Raw genomic sequence first — 21,417 nt, 5'->3', positions numbered from 1 at the left:
TTTGAGCCTGTAATCGAACCCACAAATGTTGATGCTTCAGATACTCAACTAGTCTAAAGAAGGACAGTTTTCTTGCTATTTTAATCATAACAACCGTTTTCAGCTGTGCTAACATAATTGCAAAAGGTTTTTCTAATGATCAATTAGCCTTTTAAGATTATAAACGTGGATTAGCTAACAAAATGTGCCATTGGAACACAGGAGTGATGGTTGCCGATAATGGGCCTCTGTACGCCTATGTAGATATTCCATAAAAAAATCAGCTGTTTCCAGCTACAATAGTACTTTACAACATTAACAATGTCTACACTGTATTTCTGATCAATTTGATGTTATTTTAATGGACAAATAATGTGCTTTTCTTTAAAAAACGATCGATGTCAGAGTGGAATGGACTAAGATACAGTAGAATATTATATAATACAGTATATACATATGAGATGAGTAATGCAAGATATGTAAACATTATTAAGTGAATGAGATACTGTAGAATAGTATAGAAAACAGTATATACATATGAGATGAGTAATGCCAGATGATACTTCCTGAAGGAACTCTATCAGCTGTTTTATGGTGGCTATGGTGCTTATTGTTGTTTACCCTGACTGCACTACACATCTCCCAATTGGGACAATAAAGGTGTATGCCAAGGCCTTCTGTCTCCACTGGGTGAGTGGTCTAGCTGAACTTAGCCTAGCCCTGTTTTCCTGCAATCTCCATGGGTGTGGTGTAATTGTGATCATCGTCTCCATCACCAGTCTGCTAGATGACTACTGGTACTTCATGCTGTTCCTGCTCTCACTGCCAGAGAGCAGACATGCAGGTTGAACATGTGAGATAGTAACAATAATCAGAGCTATGCAACAGCAGCTCGTCTCAGGTACGTTGTCCCCCCTCCATTCAGATCCCTCTGTGTTGTGTCATTACTAGTAGCCTCATACAGCACGACTAATGGCTGAAGGATTCTCCTCTCATGCAAATAACATTGATCTGATGAATCTAAAAATAATAGACAATAGATTAGCTTGTTTTTGTTCTCGTTCCTTTTTTTGCGAGCGCCATCGCTTTTGGCCTGATTTTATTTGAAGTCGTGCGTGAAATTGGAAGTATACAGCTAATTTTCCATGGAGGATCAATTTCGCTGATAACCCCCCTTCATACACGATAGGGGTATGGCCTTAACAGATCACTGTCGCTCATCTTCCCCAACATCTCAAGGTGCCATGGGAAATTCTTTATTGGGGGAGGAGAACTTATCATTTCTCAACGGAGAGTCCAGGTTCCCAGGGTTCTGGAACAGATATTTCCAGGTTCCCAGGGTTCTGGAACAGATATATCCAGGTTCCCATGGTTCTGGAACAGATATATCCAGATTCCCAGGGTTCTGAAACACATATATCCTGTTTTCCAGGGTTCTGGAACAGATATTTCCAGGTTCCCAGGGTTCTGGAACAGATATATCCTGTTTCCCAGGGTTCTGGAACAGATACATCCTGTTTCCCATGGTTCTGGAACAGATACATCCAGATTCCCAGGGTTCTGGAACAGATATATCCTGTTTCCCATGGTTCTGGAACAGATACAGCACCGTGTGTCTGATTTAAGTGTGATACTGATGGTGGATGAGTAGCTCTATCTCTCACAGTCTAATCACAGATGCTTTGATCTATGAGACACAACGCCAGTTACCTCGCTAGCTGTCAGTCAAATAAAAAGAATTACCGTGCAGGACTCACTCACTCACTTAAGCCCTCTGCTTTCCTAGCGCAGAGCAAGACAAGGCAAACCTCACTGCTGTCTTAATGAGAGCCCTGCGTCAAGCCTTTTAACCTTAGGCTGAGTTTATCCTTGCTTACAGTGGCAAGAAAAAGTATGTGAACCCTTTGGAATTACCTGGATTTCTGCATAAATTAGTCATAACATTTTATCTGATCTTCATCTTACTCACAACAATAGACAAACACAGTGTGCTTAAATTAATAACACATAAATTATTGTATTTTTATTTTCTATATTGAATACATCCTTTAAACATTCACATTGTAGGTAGGAAATGTGAAGCCCGAGGCTAATTACATTTCCAAAACCTAATTGGAGTCAGGAGTTTGCTAACCTGGCATCCAATCAATGAGATGAGATTGGAGATGTTGGTTATAGCTGCCCTGCCCTATAAAAAACACTCACAATATTTGAGTGTGCTTTTCACAAGAAGCATTACCTGATGTGAACCATGCCTCGAACAAAAGATATCTCAGAAGACCTAAGATTAAAAATAGTTGACTTGCATAAAGCTGGAAAGCGTTATAAAAGTATATCTTAAAGCCGTGATGTTCATCAGTCCACGGTAAGATACATTGTCTATAAATGGAGAAAGTTAAGCACTGTTGCTACTCTCCGTAGGAGTGGCCGTCCTGTAAAGATGACTGCAAGAGCACAGTGCAGAATGCTCAATGAGGTTAAGAAGAATCCTAGAGTGTCAGCTAAAGACTTGCAGAAATCTCTGGAACATGCTAACATCTCTGTTGGCGAGTCTACAATACGTAAAACACTAAACAGGAATGGTGTTCATGGGAAGACACCACTGAAGAAGCCACTGCTGTCCAAGAAAAACATTGCTGTACATCTGAAGTTCGCAATAGAGCACGTGGATGTTCCACAGCGCTTCTGGCAAAATATTCTGTGGGCAGATTAAACTAAAGTTGAGTTGTTTGTAAGAAAAACACAACACTATGTGTGGAGAAAAAAAGGCACAGCACACCAACATCAAAACCTCATCCCAACTGTAAAGTATGGTGGAGGGAGCATCATGGTTTGGGGCTGCTTGCTGCTTCAAGGCCTGGACAGCTTACTATCATCTACATAAAATTGAGTTTTATCAAGACATTTTGCAGGAGAATGTTAGGCTGTCTGTCCGCCAATTGAAGCTCAACAGAAGTTGGGTGATGAAACAGGACAACGACCCAAAACACAGAAGTAAATCAATAACAAAAGGTTTTCAACAGAAGAAAATACACCTTCTGGAGTGGCCCTGTCAGAGTCCTGACCTCAACCCAATTGAGATGCTGTGGCATGACCTCAAGAGAGCAGGTGACACCAGACATCCCAAGACTATTGCTGAACTGAAACAGTTTTGTAAAAAGGAATGGTTCAAAATTCCTCCTGACGGTTGTGCAGGTCTGATCCGCAACGACAGAAAACGTTTGGTTGAGTTTATTGCTGCCAAAGAAAGATGGTCAACCAGTTATTTTAAATCCAAGGGGTTCACATACTATTTCCACACTGTGAATCTTTACACGGTGTGTTCAATAAAGACGTGAAAAAGTATAATTTTTATGTTATTTAGTTTAAGCAGACTGTGTTTGTCTATTGTTGTGACTTAGATGAAGATCGGATCAAATTCGATGACCAATTTATGCAGAAATCCTGGTCATTCCAAAGGGTTCACATACCTTGTTCTTGCCACTGTAGGTAATGAATCAGCTTACTTTCTACTCAAATTCTTTCTGGCAGAAAGTGTTCTGGTTGAAAGAATCCCCCCTGTGTTGTTCGAGATCCTGCACATGGCTCCAAACCAGCAAGCCGGACCATCAGGAGGAGCGTCTCTGTGTCCGAACACACTGCCAAAATCAATAGCCTTCTCCTTGGCCGTGGACTAATGCAGCGAGGCAAAGTTTAATGTCCCAGGCCTTGTTGGGTGGTGCCATAGACAGCGGCTTGCTTTTGGTCCAGATTTCTTGTTGGCCGCTCTATTTTCGTCATCAGTTGAGTGTTAACAACCTTGAACTGACGTGTTGGTTACAGCAGCCAATCCCCAGAGGAGCACATCTTCCCCCGGAATTCTGGCCTTTCTCTAATTAGGCAGAAACATCTGCCCTTGGACAAGCTGGGGAGAGTACTAATGGGCGTGAATGAACACAGAGAGCCTGAGGTGGGCTGGCATGTACTCATGAACACACACACACCCACACATGCACACATGCACACACACACATGCACACACACACGCACACTCCGTCTCTTCAGTGAAGCATAGCCCCATCTGTGCTCTGTGTGGCGAGCATGTTTCACATACCACTTCACACAAATACTGTGCTGGAAGTCAGCAGGATCATCATGAAAACATAGCAGGCAGTAAACTTGCAAGTCATCAGAGAGAGATTGCGGGGGAGATAAAGAGAGATGGGTGGTGGGAGAGAGAGGGGGATGAGTGGGAGAGAGATATAGAGAGCGGGATGGGAGAGAGAGAGAGAGAGAGAGAGAGTGGGAGAGAGTTAGAGACCAGGAGAGAGAGAGAGGAGAGAGAGAGAGAGAGAGAGAGAGAGAGCGGGAGAGAGAGAGAGAGAGAGAGAGAGAGAGAGAGAGAGAGAGAGAGAGAGAGAGAGAGAGAGAGAGAGAGAGAGAGGGGGAGAGAGACTAGGGAGCAGGGCTGAAATAGAGTTCAGAAATAAATGACCAGTCAGTGAGTCTTGGCCAGGGCTGTAAATAGTTCCTATCATGTCTGGCACAGAGATGGGCTTCCAGTGTCATCATGGCCCTCACCGATGACACCCACTTGGTTGTCATGGTTACTACCCGGCTGAGTGACCAGTGGACAGAGTGGAGCGAGGAAGAGAGAGAAAGAAAGAGGGAGGTAGGGAGACCATGATTGACAAGTGGTAGTAAGAGAAAGAGAGAGGGATTGGAGAGGGAGACAGATAGGGGGTGACAGAGAAAGAGAGAGGGAGACAGAGAAAGAGAGAGGGATTGGAGAGGGAGACAGAGAGGGGGTGACAGAGAAAGAGAGAGGGATTGGAGAAGGAGACAGATAGGGGTTGACAGAGAAAGAGAGAGGGATTGGAGAGGGAGACAGATAGGGGGTGACAGAGATAGAGAGAGGGATTGGAGAGGGAGACAGAGAAAGAGAGAGGGATTGGAGAGGGAGACAGATAGGGGGTGACAGAGAAAGAGAGAGGGATTGGAGAGGGAGACAGAGACAGGGAGAGAACAGATAGAGCGACAGGAGGAGAGTGAAAAACCTCTCCCTCTCTGTTTGCCTTATCTCACTGCCTCAGTCCAATTGACAGGTTGTTTTATGGGACTTGTCTGCAGTGTAATTATGAAGTTTTATTGAGTCTTTGTAGGAGATTAAAACACTATTAACGCTCCGCTGTCATACTCTCCAGCTGTTGCTTTTGTTTATGACTAAAGTGTTTTATGACACCCCCGCTTTAGTCACCTAGACAATTAGGTTGAATTAAATACATTGAACAGGAGAAACATGGGGTGCTGCCGGCAGAGAGGGAGACTTGTCCTTGTAGATGGGAGAGTGATGGAGGTGTGTGGAAGGAGGAGAGGAAGAAGTGTCATTGTAGATGGGAGAGTGATGGAGGTGTGTGGAAGGAGGAGAGGGAGACTTGTCCTTGTAGATGGGAGAGTGATGGAGGTGTGTGGAAGGAGGAGAGGAAGACTTGTCCTTGTAGATGGGAGAGTGATGGAGGTGTGTGGAAGGAGGAGAGGAAGACGTGTCATTGTAGATGGGAGAGTGATGGAGGTGTGTGGAAGGAGGAGAGGGAGACTTGTCCTTGTAGATGGGAGAGTGATGGAGGTGTGTGGAAGGAGGAGAGGAAGACGTGTCATTGTAGATGGGAGAGTGATGGAGGTGTGTGGAAGGAGGAGAGGGAGACTTGTCCTTGTAGATGGGAGAGTGATGGAGGTGTGTGGAAGGAGGAGAGGAAGACTTGTCCTTGTAGATGGGAGAGTGATGGAGGTGTGTGGAAGGAGGAGAGGAAGACGTGTCATTGTAGATGGGAGAGTGATGGAGGTGTGTGGAAGGAGGAGAGGGAGACTTGTCCTTGTAGATGGGAGAGTGATGGAGGTGTGTGGAAGGAGGAGAGGAAGACGTGTCATTGTAGATGGGAGAGTGATGGAGGTGTGTGGAAGGAGGAGAGGAAGACTTGTCATTGTAGATGGGAGAGTGATGGAGGTGTGTGGAAGGAGGAGAGGAAGACGTGTCATTGTAGATGGGAGAGTGATGGAGGTGTGTGGAAGGAGGAGAGGAAGACTTGTCATTGTAGATGGGAGAGTGATGGAGGTGTGTGGAAGGAGGAGAGGAAGACGTGTCATTGTAGATGGGAGAGTGATGGAGGTGTGTGGAAGGAGGAGAGGAAGACGTGTCCTTGTAGATGGGAGAGTGATGGAGATGTGTGGAAGGAGGAGAGGAAGACTTGTCATTGTAGATGGGAGAGTGATGGAGGTGTGTGGAAGGAGGAGAGGAAGACGTGTCCTTGTAGATGGGAGAGTGATGGAGGTGTGTGGAAGGAGGAGAGGAAGACGTGTCATTGTAGATGGGAGAGTGATGGAGGTGTGTGGAAGGAGGAGAGGAAGACTTGTCATTGTAGATGGGAGAGTGATGGAGGTGTGTGGAAGGAGGAGAGGGAGACTTGTCCTTGTAGATGGGAGAGTGATGGAGATGTGTGGAAGGAGGAGAAGAACAAGGGAACGGAGACATGTACAGAGAAGCTAGGGATCTGCTTGGGAGTGCAGAGCAGAGCAGAGCAGAGCAGAGCAGAGCGAGATATATAAATACAAAGACATGGCTACCCAAAGAGCAGTGTGTATGTGGTCACTGCACGACAGGGGAGGAAGAAACAGAGATGCACTGTTACAATGGAAGAGAGTGGGGAATAAGAAATGTCTTTAAATGCAGAACAAACAGGGTTAGAGCATAACAGAAAGGTCACCGGTTTGAATCCTAGAGCCAACAAGGTGAAACATCTGTCTCTGTTCCCTTGAGCAATGCAGTAATCCCATTGCTCCAGGGGCGCCGGATAAGGGTGACCCTGGCCCTGACCCCACTCTCTACGGGTGTGTCAGGGGAAGTTGGGATATGAGGAAACACATTTTTATGTGTAACAGGACAAATTATAATAATGATTAATATTATCATTATTGATGATGATGATGATGAGGAAGGCCCAAAAAATGGTCAAAGACTCCAGTCATCCAAGTCATAGTCTGTTCTCTTTGCTACCGCACGGCAAGCGGTACCGGAGCGCCAAATCTCAGTCCAAAAGGCTCCTTAACAGCTTCTACCCCCAAGACATAAGACTGCTGAACAGCTAATCAAATGGCCACCCAGACAATTTACATTGACCCCGCCCCCCTCCTTTTGTTTTTACATTGCTGCTACTCACTGTTTATTATCTATGCATAGTCACTTTACCCCTACCTACATGTACTAACCAGTACCCTGCACATTGACTTGTTATTGTTACTGCTACTCACTGTTTATTATCTATGCATAGTCACTTTTCCCCTACCTACATGTACTAACCAGTACACTGCACATTGACTTGTTATTGTTACTGCTACTCACTGTTTATTATCTATGCATAGTCACTTTACCCCTACCTACATGTACTAACCAGTACCCTGCACATTGACTTGTTATTGTTACTGCTACTCACTGTTTATTATCTATGCATAGTCACTTTACCCCTACCTACATGTACTAACCAGTACCCTGCACATTGACTTGTTATTGTTACTGCTACTCACTGTTTATTATCTATGCATAGTCACTTTACCCCTACCTACATGTACTAACCAGTACCCTGCACATTGACTTGTTATTGTTACTGCTACTCACTGTTTATTATCTATGCATAGTCACTTTACCCCTACCTACATGTACTAACCAGTACCCTGCACATTGACTTGTTATTGTTACTGCTACTCACTGTTTATTATCTATGCATAGTCACTTTACCCCTACCTACATGTACTAACCAGTACCCTGCACATTGACTTGTTACCGGTATCCCCTGTATATAGTCTCCACATTGACTTGTTACTGGTATCCCCTGTATATAGTCTCCACATTGACTTGTTACCGGTATCCCCTGTATATAGTCTCCACATTGACTTGTTACCGGTATCCCCTGTATATAGTCTCCACATTGACTTGTTACCGGTATCCCCTGTATATAGTCTCCACATTGACTTGTTACCGGTATCCCCTGTATATAGCCACGTTCTTGTTATTTTATTTTTTACTTTAGTTTATTTGGTAAATATTTGAACTGCATTGTTGGTTACGGGCTTGTAAGTAAGCATTTCATGGTGAGGTCTACCTGTTGTATTCAGCATTTCATGGTGAGGTCTACCTGTTGTATTCAGCATTTCATGGTGAGGTCTACCTGTTGTATTCAGCATTTCATGGTGAGGTCTACCTGTTGTATTCAGCATTTCATGGTGAGGTCTACCTGTTGTATTCAGCATTTCATGGTAAGGTCTACCTGTTGTATTCAGCATTTCATGGTGAGGTCTACCTGTTGTATTCAGCATTTCATGGTAAGGTCTACCTGTTGTATTCAGCATTTCATGGTGAGGTCTACCTGTTGTATTTAGCATTTCATGGTGAGGTCTACCTGTTGTATTCAGCATTTCATGGTAAGGTCTACCTGTTGTATTCAGCATTTCATGGTGAGGTCTACCTGTTGTATTCAGCATTTCATGGTGAGGTCTACCTGTTGTATTCAGCATTTCATGGTAAGGTCTACCTGTTGTATTCAGCATTTCATGGTGAGGTCTACCTGTTGTATTTAGCATTTCATGGTGAGGTCAACCTGTTGTATTCAGCATTTCATGGTGAGGTCTACCTGTTGTATTCAGCATTTCATGGTGAGGTCTACCTGTTGTATTCAGCATTTCATGGTGAGGTATACCTGTTGTATTCAGCATTTCATGGAGAGGTCTACCTGTTGTATTCAGCATTTCATGGTAAGGTCAACCTGTTGTATTCAGCATTTCATGGTGAGGTCTACCTGTTGTATTCAGCATTTCATGGTGAGGTCTACCTGTTGTATTCAGCATTTCATGGTAAGGTCTACCTGTTGTATTCAGCATTTCATGGTGAGGTCTACCTGTTGTATTTAGCATTTCATGGTGAGGTCAACCTGTTGTATTCAGCATTTCATGGTGAGGTCTACCTGTTGTATTCAGCATTTCATGGTGAGGTCAACCTGTTGTATTCAGCATTTCATGGTGAGGTCTACCTGTTGTATTCAGCATTTCATGGTGAGGTCTACCTGTTGTATTCAGCATTTCATGGTGAGGTCTACCTGTTGTATTCAGCATTTCATGGTGAGGTCTACCTGTTGTATTCAGCATTTCATGGTGAGGTCTACCTGTTGTATTCAGCATTTCATGGTGAGGTCTACCTGTTGTATTCAGCATTTCATGGTGAGGTCTACCTGTTGTATTCAGCATTTCATGGTGAGGTCTACCTGTTGTATTCAGCATTTCATGGTAAGGTCTACCTGTTGTATTCAGCATTTCATGGTGAGGTCTACCTGTTGTATTCAGCATTTCATGGTAAGGTCTACCTGTTGTATTCAGCATTTCATGGTAAGGTCTACCTGTTGTATTCAGCATTTCATGGTGAGGTCTACCTGTTGTATTCAGCATTTCATGGTGAGGTCTACCTGTTGTATTCAGCATTTCATGGTGAGGTCTACCTGTTGTATTCAGCATTTCATGGTGAGGTCTACCTGTTGTATTCAGCATTTCATGGTGAGGTCTACCTGTTGTATTCAGCATTTCATGGTAAGGTCTACCTGTTGTATTCAGCATTTCATGGTGAGGTCTACCTGTTGTATTCAGCATTTCATGGTGAGGTCTACCTGTTGTATTCAGCATTTCATGGTGAGGTCTACCTGTTGTATTCAGCATTTCATGGTGAGGTCTACCTGTTGTATTCAGCATTTCATGGTGAGGTCTACCTGTTGTATTCAGCATTTCATGGTGAGGTCTACCTGTTGTATTCAGCATTTCATGGTGAGGTCTACCTGTTGTATTCAGCATTTCATGGTGAGGTCTACCTGTTGTATTCAGCATTTCATGGTGAGGTCTACCTGTTGTATTCAGCATTTCATGGTGAGGTCTACCTGTTGTATTCAGCATTTCATGGTGAGGTCTACCTGTTGTATTCAGCATTTCATGGTGAGGTCTACCTGTTGTATTCAGCATTTCATGGTGAGGTCTACCTGTTGTATTCAGCATTTCATGGTGAGGTCTACCTGTTGTATTCAGCATTTCATGGTGAGGTCTTATTGTATTCAGCATTTCATGGTGAGGTCTACCTGTTGTATTCAGCATTTCATGGTGAGGTCAACCTGTTGTATTCAGCATTTCATGGTGAGGTCTACCTGTTGTATTCAGCATTTCATGGTAAGGTCTACCTGTTGTATTCAGCATTTCATGGTAAGGTCTACCTGTTGTATTCAGCATTTCATGGTGAGGTCTACCTGTTGTATTCAGCATTTCATGGTGAGGTCTACCTGTTGTATTCAGCATTTCATGGTAAGGTCTACCTGTTGTATTCAGCATTTCATGGTGAGGTCTACCTGTTGTATTCAGCATTTCATGGTGAGGTCTACCTGTTGTATTCAGCATTTCATGGTGAGGTCTACCTGTTGTATTCAGCATTTCATGGTGAGGTCTACCTGTTGTATTCAGCATTTCATGGTGAGGTCTACCTGTTGTATTCAGCATTTCATGGTAGGTCTTATGTTGTATTCAGCATTTCATGGTGAGGTCTACCTGTTGTATTCAGCATTTCATGGTAAGGTCTACCTGTTGTATTCAGCATTTCATGGTGAGGTCTACCTGTTGTATTCAGCATTTCATGGTGAGGTCTTGTTGTATTCAGCATTTCATGGTGAGGTCTACCTGTTGTATTCAGCATTTCATGGTAAGGTCTACCTGTTGTATTCAGCATTTCATGGTAAGGTCTACCTGTTGTATTCAGCATTTCATGGTGAGGTCTACCTGTTGTATTCAGCATTTCATGGTGAGGTCTACCTGTTGTATTCAGCATTTCATGGTAAGGTCTACCTGTTGTATTCAGCATTTCATGGTAAGGTCTACCTGTTGTATTCAGCATTTCATGGTGAGGTCTACCTGTTGTATTCAGCATTTCATGGTGAGGTCTACCTGTTGTATTCAGCATTTCATGGTGAGGTCTACCTGTTGTATTCAGCATTTCATGGTGAGGTCTACCTGTTGTATTCAGCATTTCATGGTGAGGTCTACCTGTTGTATTCAGCATTTCATGGTGAGGTCTACCTGTTGTATTCAGCATTTCATGGTAAGGTCTACCTGTTGTATTCAGCATTTCATGGTGAGGTCTACCTGTTGTATTCAGCATTTCATGGTAGGTCTACCTGTTGTATTCAGCATTTCATGGTAAGGTCTACCTGTTGTATTCAGCATTTCATGGTGAGGTCTACCTGTTGTATTCAGCATTTCATGGTGAGGTCTACCTGTTGTATTCAGCATTTCATGGTGAGGTCTACCTGTTGTATTCAGCATTTCATGGTGAGGTCTACCTGTTGTATTCAGCATTTCATGGTAAGGTCTACCTGTTGTATTCAGCATTTCATGGTGAGGTCTACCTGTTGTATTCAGCATTTCATGGTAAGGTCTACCTGTTGTATTCAGCATTTCATGGTGAGGTCTACCTGTTGTATTCAGCATTTCATGGTAAGGTCTACCTGTTGTATTCAGCATTTCATGGTGAGGTCTACCTGTTGTATTCAGCATTTCATGGTGAGGTCTACCTGTTGTATTCAGCATTTCATGGTAAGGTCTACCTGTTGTATTCAGCATTTCATGGTGAGGTCTACCTGTTGTATTCAGCATTTCATGGTGAGGTCAACCTGTTGTATTCAGCATTTCATGGTGAGGTCTACCTGTTGTATTCAGCATTTCATGGTGAGGTCTACCTGTTGTATTCAGCATTTCATGGTGAGGTCAACCTGTTGTATTCAGCATTTCATGGTGAGGTCTACCTGTTGTATTCAGCATTTCATGGTGAGGTCTACCTGTTGTATTCAGCATTTCATGGTGAGGTCTACCTGTTGTATTCAGCATTTCATGGTGAGGTCTACCTGTTGTATTCAGCATTTCATGGTAAGGTCTACCTGTTGTATTCAGCATTTCATGGTGAGGTATACCTGTTGTATTCAGCATTTCATGGTGAGGTCTACCTGTTGTATTCAGCATTCCATGGTGAGGTCTACCTGTTGTATTCAGCATTTCATGGTGAGGTCTACCTGTTGTATTCAGCATTTCATGGTAAGGTCTACCTGTTGTATTCAGCATTTCATGGTGAGGTCTACCTGTTGTATTCAGCATTTCATGGTAAGGTCTACCTGTTGTATTCAGCATTTCATGGTGAGGTCTACCTGTTGTATTCAGCATTTCATGGTAAGGTCTACCTGTTGTATTCAGCATTTCATGGTGAGGTCTACCTGTTGTATTCAGCATTTCATGGTAAGGTCTACCTGTTGTATTCAGCATTTCATGGTGAGGTCTACCTGTTGTATTCAGCATTTCATGGTGAGGTCTACCTGTTGTATTCAGCATTTCATGGTGAGGTCTACCTGTTGTATTCAGCATTTCATGGTGAGGTCTACCTGTTGTATTCAGCATTTCATGGTAAGGTCTACCTGTTGTATTCAGCATTTCATGGTGAGGTCTACCTGTTGTATTCAGCATTTCATGGTGAGGTCTACCTGTTGTATTCAGCATTTCATGGTGAGGTCTACCTGTTGTATTCAGCATTTCATGGTGAGGTCTACCTGTTGTATTCAGCATTTCATGGTAAGGTCTACCTGTTGTATTCAGCATTTCATGGTGAGGTCTACCTGTTGTATTCAGCATTTCATGGTGAGGTCTACCTGTTGTATTCAGCATTTCATGGTAAGGTCTACCTGTTGTATTCAGCATTTCATGGTGAGGTCTACCTGTTGTATTCAGCATTTCATGGTAAGGTCTACCTGTTGTATTCAGCATTTCATGGTGAGGTCTACCTGTTGTATTCAGCATTTCATGGTGAGGTATACCTGTTGTATTCAGCATTTCATGGTGAGGTCTACCTGTTGTATTCAGCATTTCATGGTAAGGTCTACCTGTTGTATTCAGCATTTCATGGTGAGGTCTACCTGTTGTATTCAGCATTTCATGGTGAGGTCTACCTGTTGTATTCAGCATTTCATGGTGAGGTCAACCTGTTGTATTCAGCATTTCATGGTGAGGTCTACCTGTTGTATTCAGCATTTCATGGTGAGGTATACCTGTTGTATTCAGCATTTCATGGTGAGGTCTACCTGTTGTATTCAGCATTTCATGGTGAGGTCTACCTGTTGTATTCAGCATTTCATGGTAAGGTCTACCTGTTGTATTCAGCATTTCATGGTGAGGTCTACCTGTTGTATTCAGCATTTCATGGTAAGGTCTACCTGTTGTATTTCAGCATTCTCCTGTTGTATGGTGAGGTCTACCTGTTGTATTCAGCATTTCATGGTGAGGTCTACCTGTTGTATTCAGCATTTCATGGTGAGGTCTACCTGTTGTATTCAGCATTTCATGGTGAGGTCTACCTGTTGTATTCAGCATTTCATGGTAAGGTCTACCTGTTGTATTCAGCATTTCATGGTGAGGTCTACCTGTTGTATTCAGCATTTCATGGTGAGGTCCACACTGTTGTATTCAGCATTTCATGGTAAGGTCTACCTGTTGTATTCAGCATTTCATGGTGAGGTCTACCTGTTGTATTCAGCATTTCATGGTGAGGTCTACCTGTTGTATTCAGCATTTCATGGTAAGGTCTACCTGTTGTATTCAGCATTTCATGGTGAGGTATACCTGTTGTATTCAGCATTTCATGGTGAGGTCTACCTGTTGTATTCAGCATTTCATGGTAAGGTCTACCTGTTGTATTCAGCATTTCATGGTGAGGTCTACCTGTTGTATTCAGCATTTCATGGTGAGGTCTACCTGTTGTATTCAGCATTTCATGGTGAGGTCTACCTGTTGTATTCAGCATTTCATGGTGAGGTCTACCTGTTGTATTCAGCATTTCATGGTGAGTTCTACCTGTTGTATTCAGCATTTCATGGTAAGGTCTACCTGTTGTATTCAGCATTTCATGGTGAGGTCTACCTGTTGTATTCAGCATTTCATGGTGAGGTCTACCTGTTGTATTCAGCATTTCATGGTAAGGTCTACCTGTTGTATTCAGCATTTCATGGTGAGGTCTACCTGTTGTATTCAGCATTTCATGGTGAGGTCTACCTGTTGTATTCAGCATTTCATGGTGAGGTCTACCTGTTGTATTCAGCATTTCATGGTAAGGTCTACCTGTTGTATTCAGCATTTCATGGTGAGGTCTACCTGTTGTATTCAGCATTTCATGGTGAGGTCTACCTGTTGTATTCAGCATTTCATGGTGAGGTCTACCTGTTGTATTCAGCATTTCATGGTAAGGTCTACCTGTTGTATTCAGCATTTCATGGTGAGGTCTACCTGTTGTATTCAGCATTTCATGGTAAGGTCTACCTGTTGTATTCAGCATTTCATGGTGAGGTCTACCTGTTGTATTCAGCATTTCATGGTGAGGTCTACCTGTTGTATTCAGCATTTCATGGTAAGGTCTACCTGTTGTATTCAGCATTTAATGGTAAGGTCTACCTGTTGTATTCAGCATTTCATGGTAAGGTCTACCTGTTGTATTCAGCATTTCATGGTAAGGTCTACCTGTTGTATTCAGCATTTCATGGTAAGGTCTACCTGTTGTATTCAGCATTTCATGGTAAGGTCTACCTGTTGTATTCAGCATTTCATGGTGAGGTCTACCTGTTGTATTCAGCATTTCATGGTGAGGTCTACCTGTTGTATTCAGCATTTCATGGTAAGGTCTACCTGTTGTATTCAGCATTTCATGGTAAGGTCTACCTGTTGTATTCAGCATTTCATGGTGAGGTCTACCTGTTGTATTCAGCATTTCATGGTAAGGTCTACCTGTTGTATTCAGCATTTCATGGTAAGGTCTACCTGTTGTATTCAGCATTTCATGGTAAGGTCTACCTGTTGTATTCAGCATTTCATGGTAAGGTCTACCTGTTGTATTCAGCATTTCATGGTGAGGTCTACCTGTTGTATTCAGCATTTCATGGTAAGGTCTACCTGTTGTATTCAGCATTTCATGGTGAGGTCTACCTGTTGTATTCAGCATTTCATGGTGAGGTCTTCCTGTTGTATTTAGCATTTCATGGTGAGGTCTACCTGTTGTATTCAGCATTTCATGGTAAGGTCTACCTGTTGTATTCAGCATTTCATGGTGAGGTCTACCTGTTGTATTCAGCATTTCATGGTGAGGTCTACCTGTTGTATTCAGCATTTCATGGTGAGGTCTACCTGTTGTATTTAGCATTTCATGGTGAGGTCTACCTGTTGTATTCAGCATTTCATGGTAAGGTCTACCTGTTGTATTCAGCATTTCATGGTAAGGTCTACCTGTTGTATTCAGCATTTCATGGTGAGGTCTACCTGTTGTATTCAGCATTTCATGGTAAGGTCTACCTGTTGTATTCAGCATTTCATGGTGAGGTCTACCTGTTGTATTCAGCATTTCATGGTGAGGTCTACCTGTTGTATTCAGCATTTCATGGTAAGGTCTACCTGTTGTATTCAGCATTTCATGGTGAGGTCTACCTGTTGTATTCAGCATTTCATGGTGAGGTCTACCTGTTGTATTCAGCATTTCATGGTGAGGTCTACCTGTTGTATTCAGCATTTCATGGTAAGGTCTACCTGTTGTATTCAGCATTTCATGGTGAGGTCTACCTGTTGTATTCAGCATTTCATGGTGAGGTCAACCTGTTGTATTCAGCATTTCATGGTAAGGTCTACCTGTTGTATTCAGCATTTCATGGTAAGGTCTACCTGTTGTATTCAGCATTTCATGGTGAGGTCAACCTGTTGTATTCAGCATTTCATGGTAAGGTCTACCTGTTGTATTCAGCATTTCATGGTAAGGTCTACCTGTTGTATTCAGCATTTCATGGTGAGGTCTACCTGTTGTATTCAGCATGTCATGGTGAGGTCTACCTGTTGTATTCAGCATTTCATGGTAAGGTCTACCTGTTGTATTCAGCATTTCATGGTAAGGTCTACCTGTTGTATTCAGCATTTCATGGTGAGGTCTACCTGTTGTATTCAGCATTTCATGGTGAGGTCTACCTGTTGTATTCAGCATTTCATGGTAAGGTCTACCTGTTGTATTCAGCATTTCATGGTGAGGTCAACCTGTTGTATTCAGCATTTCATGGTGAGGTCTACCTGTTGTATTCAGCATTTCATGGTGAGGTCTACCTGTTGTATTCAGCATTTCATGGTGAGGTCTACCTGTTGTATTCAGCATTTCATGGTAAGGTCTACCTGTTGTATTCAGCATTTCATGGTGAGGTCTACCTGTTGTATTCAGCATTTCATGGTGAGGTCAACCTGTTGTATTCAGCATTTCATGGTGAGGTCTACCTGTTGTATTCAGCATTTCATGGTAAGGTCTACCTGTTGTATTCAGCATTTCATGGTGAGGTCTACCTGTTGTATTCAGCATTTCATGGTGAGGTCTACCTGTTGTATTCAGCATTTCATGGTAAGGTCTACCTGTTGTATTCAGCATTTCATGGTGAGGTCTACCTGTTGTATTCAGCATTTCATGGTGAGGTCTACCTGTTGTATTCAGCATTTCATGGTAAGGTCTACCTGTTGTATTCAGCATTTCATGGTGAGGTCTACCTGTTGTATTCAGCATTTCATGGTAAGGTCTACCTGTTGTATTCAGCATTTCATGGTGAGGTCTACCTGTTGTATTCAGCATTTCATGGTGAGGTCTACCTGTTGTATTCAGCATTTCATGGTAAGGTCTACCTGTTGTATTCAGCATTTCATGGTGAGGTCAACCTGTTGTATTCAGCATTTCATGGTGAGGTCTACCTGTTGTATTCAGCATTTCATGGTGAGGTCTACCTGTTGTATTCAGCATTTCATGGTGAGGTCTACCTGTTGTATTCAGCATTTCATGGTAAGGTCTACCTGTTGTATTCAGCATTTCATGGTGAGGTCTACCTGTTGTATTCAGCATTTCATGGTGAGGTCTACCTGTTGTATTCAGCATTTCAGCAACTGTCATTTCTGCTCACTGGAATTACACGAATTATAGTGTTCGCTCGCTCCATTAGCTGCTCCATGATGCCAAAATATTATCGCTAGTTAAGAGTTGACATGGATACATATTTATGCTTGTTTGTATAAAGTATTCATAGGTTTTTCTCCCACCCACAGCAAACTCAATTTTTTATGAGAGACTACAGCATTTCCATAGAGCACGATCCACCCAGCTGGGTCTCTGTTCAGTGTGTATGAGAGACTACAGCATTTCCATAGAGCACGATCCACCCAGCTGGGTCTCTGTTCAGTGTGTATGAGAGACTACAGCATTTCCATAGAGCACGATCCACCCAGCTGGGTCTCTGTTCAGTGTGTATGAGAGACTACAGCATTTCCACAGAGCATGATCCACCCAGCTGGGTCTCTGTTCAGTGTGTATGAGAGACTACAGCATTTCCATAGAGCATGATCCACCCAGCTGGGTCTCTGTTCAGTGTGTATGAGAGACTACAGCATTTCCATAGAGCACGATCCACCCAGCTGGGTCTCTGTTCAGTGTGTATGAGAGACTACAGCATTTCCATAGAGCATGATCCACCCAGCTGGGTCTCTGTTCAGTGTGTATGAGAGACTACAGCATTTCCATAGAGCACGATCCACCCAGCTGTCTCACAATGTCCATAAAATGAGGGTCTCTGTTCAGTGTGTATCACTGAAGCATTACAGATTGTGTGTCTCTGTTCAGTGTGTATCACTGAAGCATTACAGATTGTGTGTCTCTGTTCAGTGTGTATCACTGAAGCATTACAGATAGTGTGTCTCTGTTCAGTGTGTATCACTGAAGCATTACAGATTGTGTGTCTCTGTTCAGTGTGTATCACTGAAGCATTACAGATTGTTTGTCTCTGTTCAGTGTGTATCACTGAAGCATTACAGATTGTGTGTCTCTGTTCAGTGTGTATCACTGAAGCATTACAGATTGTGTGTCTCTGTTCAGTGTGTATCACTGAAGCATTACAGATTGTGTGTCTCTGTTCAGTGTGTATCACTGAAGCATTACAGATAGTGTGTCTCTGTTCAGTGTGTATCACTGAAGCATTACAGATTGTGTGTCTCTGTTCAGTGTGTATCACTGAAGCATTACAGATTGTGTGTCTCTGTTCAGTGTGTATCACTGAAGCATTACAGATTGTGTGTCTCTGTTCAGTGTGTATCACTGAAGCATTACAGATAGTGTGTCTCTGTTCAGTGTGTATCACTGAAGCATTACAGATAGTGTGTCTGTTCAGTGTGTATCACTGAAGCATTACAGATTGTGTCTCTCTGTTCAGTGTGTATCACTGAAGCATTACAGATTGTGTGTCTCTGTTCAGTGTGTATCACTGAAGCATTACAGATTGTGTGTCTCTGTTCAGTGTGTATCACTGAAGCATTACAGATAGTGTGTCTCTGTTCAGTGTGTATCACTGAAGCATTACAGATAGTGTGTCTCTGTTCAGTGTGTATCACTGAAGCATTACAGATTGTTTGATAAGATGTAAAGGACATATGCAGTGTTTACTGTGTATACTGTCTGCTAACGCGGGACCATTGCCTTTAACTTCCAATCCCACTGTAATGCTGAACTTCCCTATGGGTTAAATAGCTTGACAGCTTTCATGACTGCAGGCTACTTATAGTCAGAGGCGTCAGAAAGAGAACACAGTCAAAAGCGTTTGCTTTAAAGTGGATAATTGCACCATCAGATGCATATTTTAGAAATGTATAATATTACTCAGGCTGGTCAATCCTGACAAAATATGTATTGAATTCCTGAATATATATTCTAATCGTTTTTCTTCTTCTTCTCTCTCTATCGTTGTGTTTTTCAGGTTGTGGAGACGAATCTCATGGCATTCGACTGTCACTGGATCATCATCAATGAGGTCAGTGCGGAGGCAGCCACGGCTACAGTGTGGCATGCTGGGTTGTAGTGTTGTTGTTGTGTTTGGGGTGGGTATGCTTATAGCTGTCTGCCGAGGTAACAGTAGGGGGTACTGCAGAACACTGGGGGGGGTCACAAATACCCTCCAAATGAACACAATTTGTGTATCACAAATACCCTCAAAATGAACACAAACAAAGACACACATAAATGAACATGTTTCATGTTGAAAGGACAGCTACGGCCAGGTTTTATCTTTAATATGAATGAGAGATGATGGCTATAATGATGTTCCTTTTTTCTACAACTCACCCCACTGAAGTTCGGATTGAAAAGAAGAGCATTCATAACTGACTCTATATGTGGGGGCGTATAACTGGCCCTCTATATGTGGGGACGTATAACTGTCCCTCTATATGTGGGGACGTATAACTGACCCTCTATATGTGGGGACGTATAACTGACCCTCTATATGTGGGGACGTATAACTGTCCCTCTATATGTGGGGACATATAACTGACCCTCTATATGTGGGGACGTATAACTGACCCTCTATATGTGGGGACGTATAACTGACCCTCTATATGTGGGGACGTATAACTGACCCTCTATATGTGGGGACATATAACTGTCCCTCTATATGTGGGGACATATAACTGTCCCTCTATATGTGGGGACGTATAACTGTCCCTCTATATGTGGGGACATATAACTGTCCCTCTATATGTGGGGACATATAACTGACCCCTCTATATGTGGGGACGTATAACTGACCCTCTATATGTGGGGACGTATAACTGACCCTCTATATGTGGGGACGTATAACTGACCCTCTATATGTGGGGACGTATAACTGACCCTCTATATGTGGGGACGTATGGCATGAAGACAGACTGGAACAGTCTTCCTTCTCTCTCTCTCTCTCTCTCTCTCTCTCTCTCTCTCTCTCTCTCTCTCTCTCTCTCTCTCTCTCTCTCTCTCTCTCTCTCTCTCTCTCTCTCTCTCTCTCTCTCGCCCTTTCCTTCCATGCCTCCCTGCTTGGCTTGTACCACATGGCGGGGTGAATGAGCACAAATGCCAACACACTGATCCAAATGAATACTGGCAAGTGAGGAAAAAAATAATACCACTTCAAGAGAAATTGAAATGGGGTCCGCCGAGACGGAGGGATGTTTTTCCTCAATAAGAGCAGGATGGATTTGGGGCTGCTGGGGGATGGTCCCCTGTAGTTACCAGGATAGGTTTGAGGGAACTAGAGGATGCATCCTAATAATATATCTCTCGTTCACTACTTCCCACAACTCTAAGAGCAGTGGATGTGTTGGGACATGGTGGGGGTTTCATGTACCTGTCATATCCTTTCAAATCAGTGACAGGAGGTAAACAGTGTACACTTTTATGAGAAAAGAGAGATAATTGGGACATAGCCAGACATTCACAGTCCCTGCATGGGGTGGTCTTGCTGACTCGTGTTAAAAGACCAACCTGAATACAGTAGGTTGACGTGTGAATCGGCTCAGCGTCACTCTCAGAATACAAAGATGCCATGGATAGGAATTCAAAGCTAAAGAATATGCCAGTAATAACAGTACTATAATAGACTGTTGGCATTACTTTAACTCAGACTGAAGAGCATAGATATATAAATATATTAGGTGACATTGTTGTCTTGAACCTACAGATGTAGGATCTTAATTTGAGCCAGTTTGCTACAAACGAAAACCATGAAACAGGCAAGGGTAATCCTTATTCTTCTGGAAATTGTTATCCCAAGCGGGGGACTTCTGTCCGCCATTAATTCCACATTTGTTTTACATTTTTGTTGTGCCGCCAGGTGTTATGGGGTAGCAAAGGATGCATGTGATTGGGACATGCCAATTTTGACATCCTTCCTAGAAATTCTGCCTCATAAGGCAGCATCCTTAGTATTACCAGTTGCCTTGTTAAACCATCAATACACACTGAATTCACCTGCACAGCTGTTCTTAATTGCAACCATTATTGGTCACCTCATTACTGCTCTCTAGAAGATGCTTGCAACCAAAGTGAACCCTGGACTGAAATGTGTAACTACATCAAGTCAATCAGGGGATTGAGTTGTTCATGCCAGAAGGATGTGGGCCGGAACCGAGCCCATGCGGTAGACCTATATTTTCACCCTAAAGGCAGCAGCCCTAACTGCTAGGCCACCCCATGATTGATCTCAAGTTTGACAGTTCATTCGTAACCTTAATATGCAGGATACTCTTGTATGCCTTAGCCTAGTGGAGACCAATATCTATCTTGTGTTTCTAAGATATATAAAATTATGGTTGTTGATGTGTACGGCTGCATTTCAGATACGTTCTTGTAAATGTTTGTGTTGCAGTAATAGGCTTAGCGTTTGAGCGAACAAGAGAGAACATAATTTTGATAGCAAGCCCTGATCCCCATGATTCGACTGCCCCGGCATGGAGAGAAAGAGAACTTCTCAAGTTAAGATCTGACATCTGTAC

At 42.9% G+C, this 21,417-nt stretch overlaps 1 protein-coding gene across 3 annotated transcripts in view; it reads left to right on the top strand.

The window, feature by feature from the left end:
• The window catches only part of LOC118392863 (glutamate receptor ionotropic, delta-2-like), a 716,766-nt gene that overhangs the window by 446,759 nt on the left and 248,590 nt on the right, over window positions 1–21,417 (top strand). For all 3 annotated transcript variants that reach the window (XR_008063741.1, XR_008063742.1, XM_052461119.1), the window contains exon 5: window positions 18,870–18,923. Coding sequence is in view for 1 of the 3 variants with exons in the window: in XM_052461119.1 (XP_052317079.1) it covers window positions 18,870–18,923 (54 nt within the window). In the remaining 2 variants the exon portion in view is untranslated. The remainder of the gene's footprint in view (window positions 1–18,869; window positions 18,924–21,417) is intronic.

Source organism: Oncorhynchus keta, chromosome 14 (genome assembly GCF_023373465.1).
Source record: "Oncorhynchus keta strain PuntledgeMale-10-30-2019 chromosome 14, Oket_V2, whole genome shotgun sequence".
Classification (NCBI taxonomy): Eukaryota; Metazoa; Chordata; class Actinopteri; order Salmoniformes; family Salmonidae; genus Oncorhynchus; species Oncorhynchus keta.
This window is presented reverse-complemented; position numbering and strand designations above follow the sequence as displayed.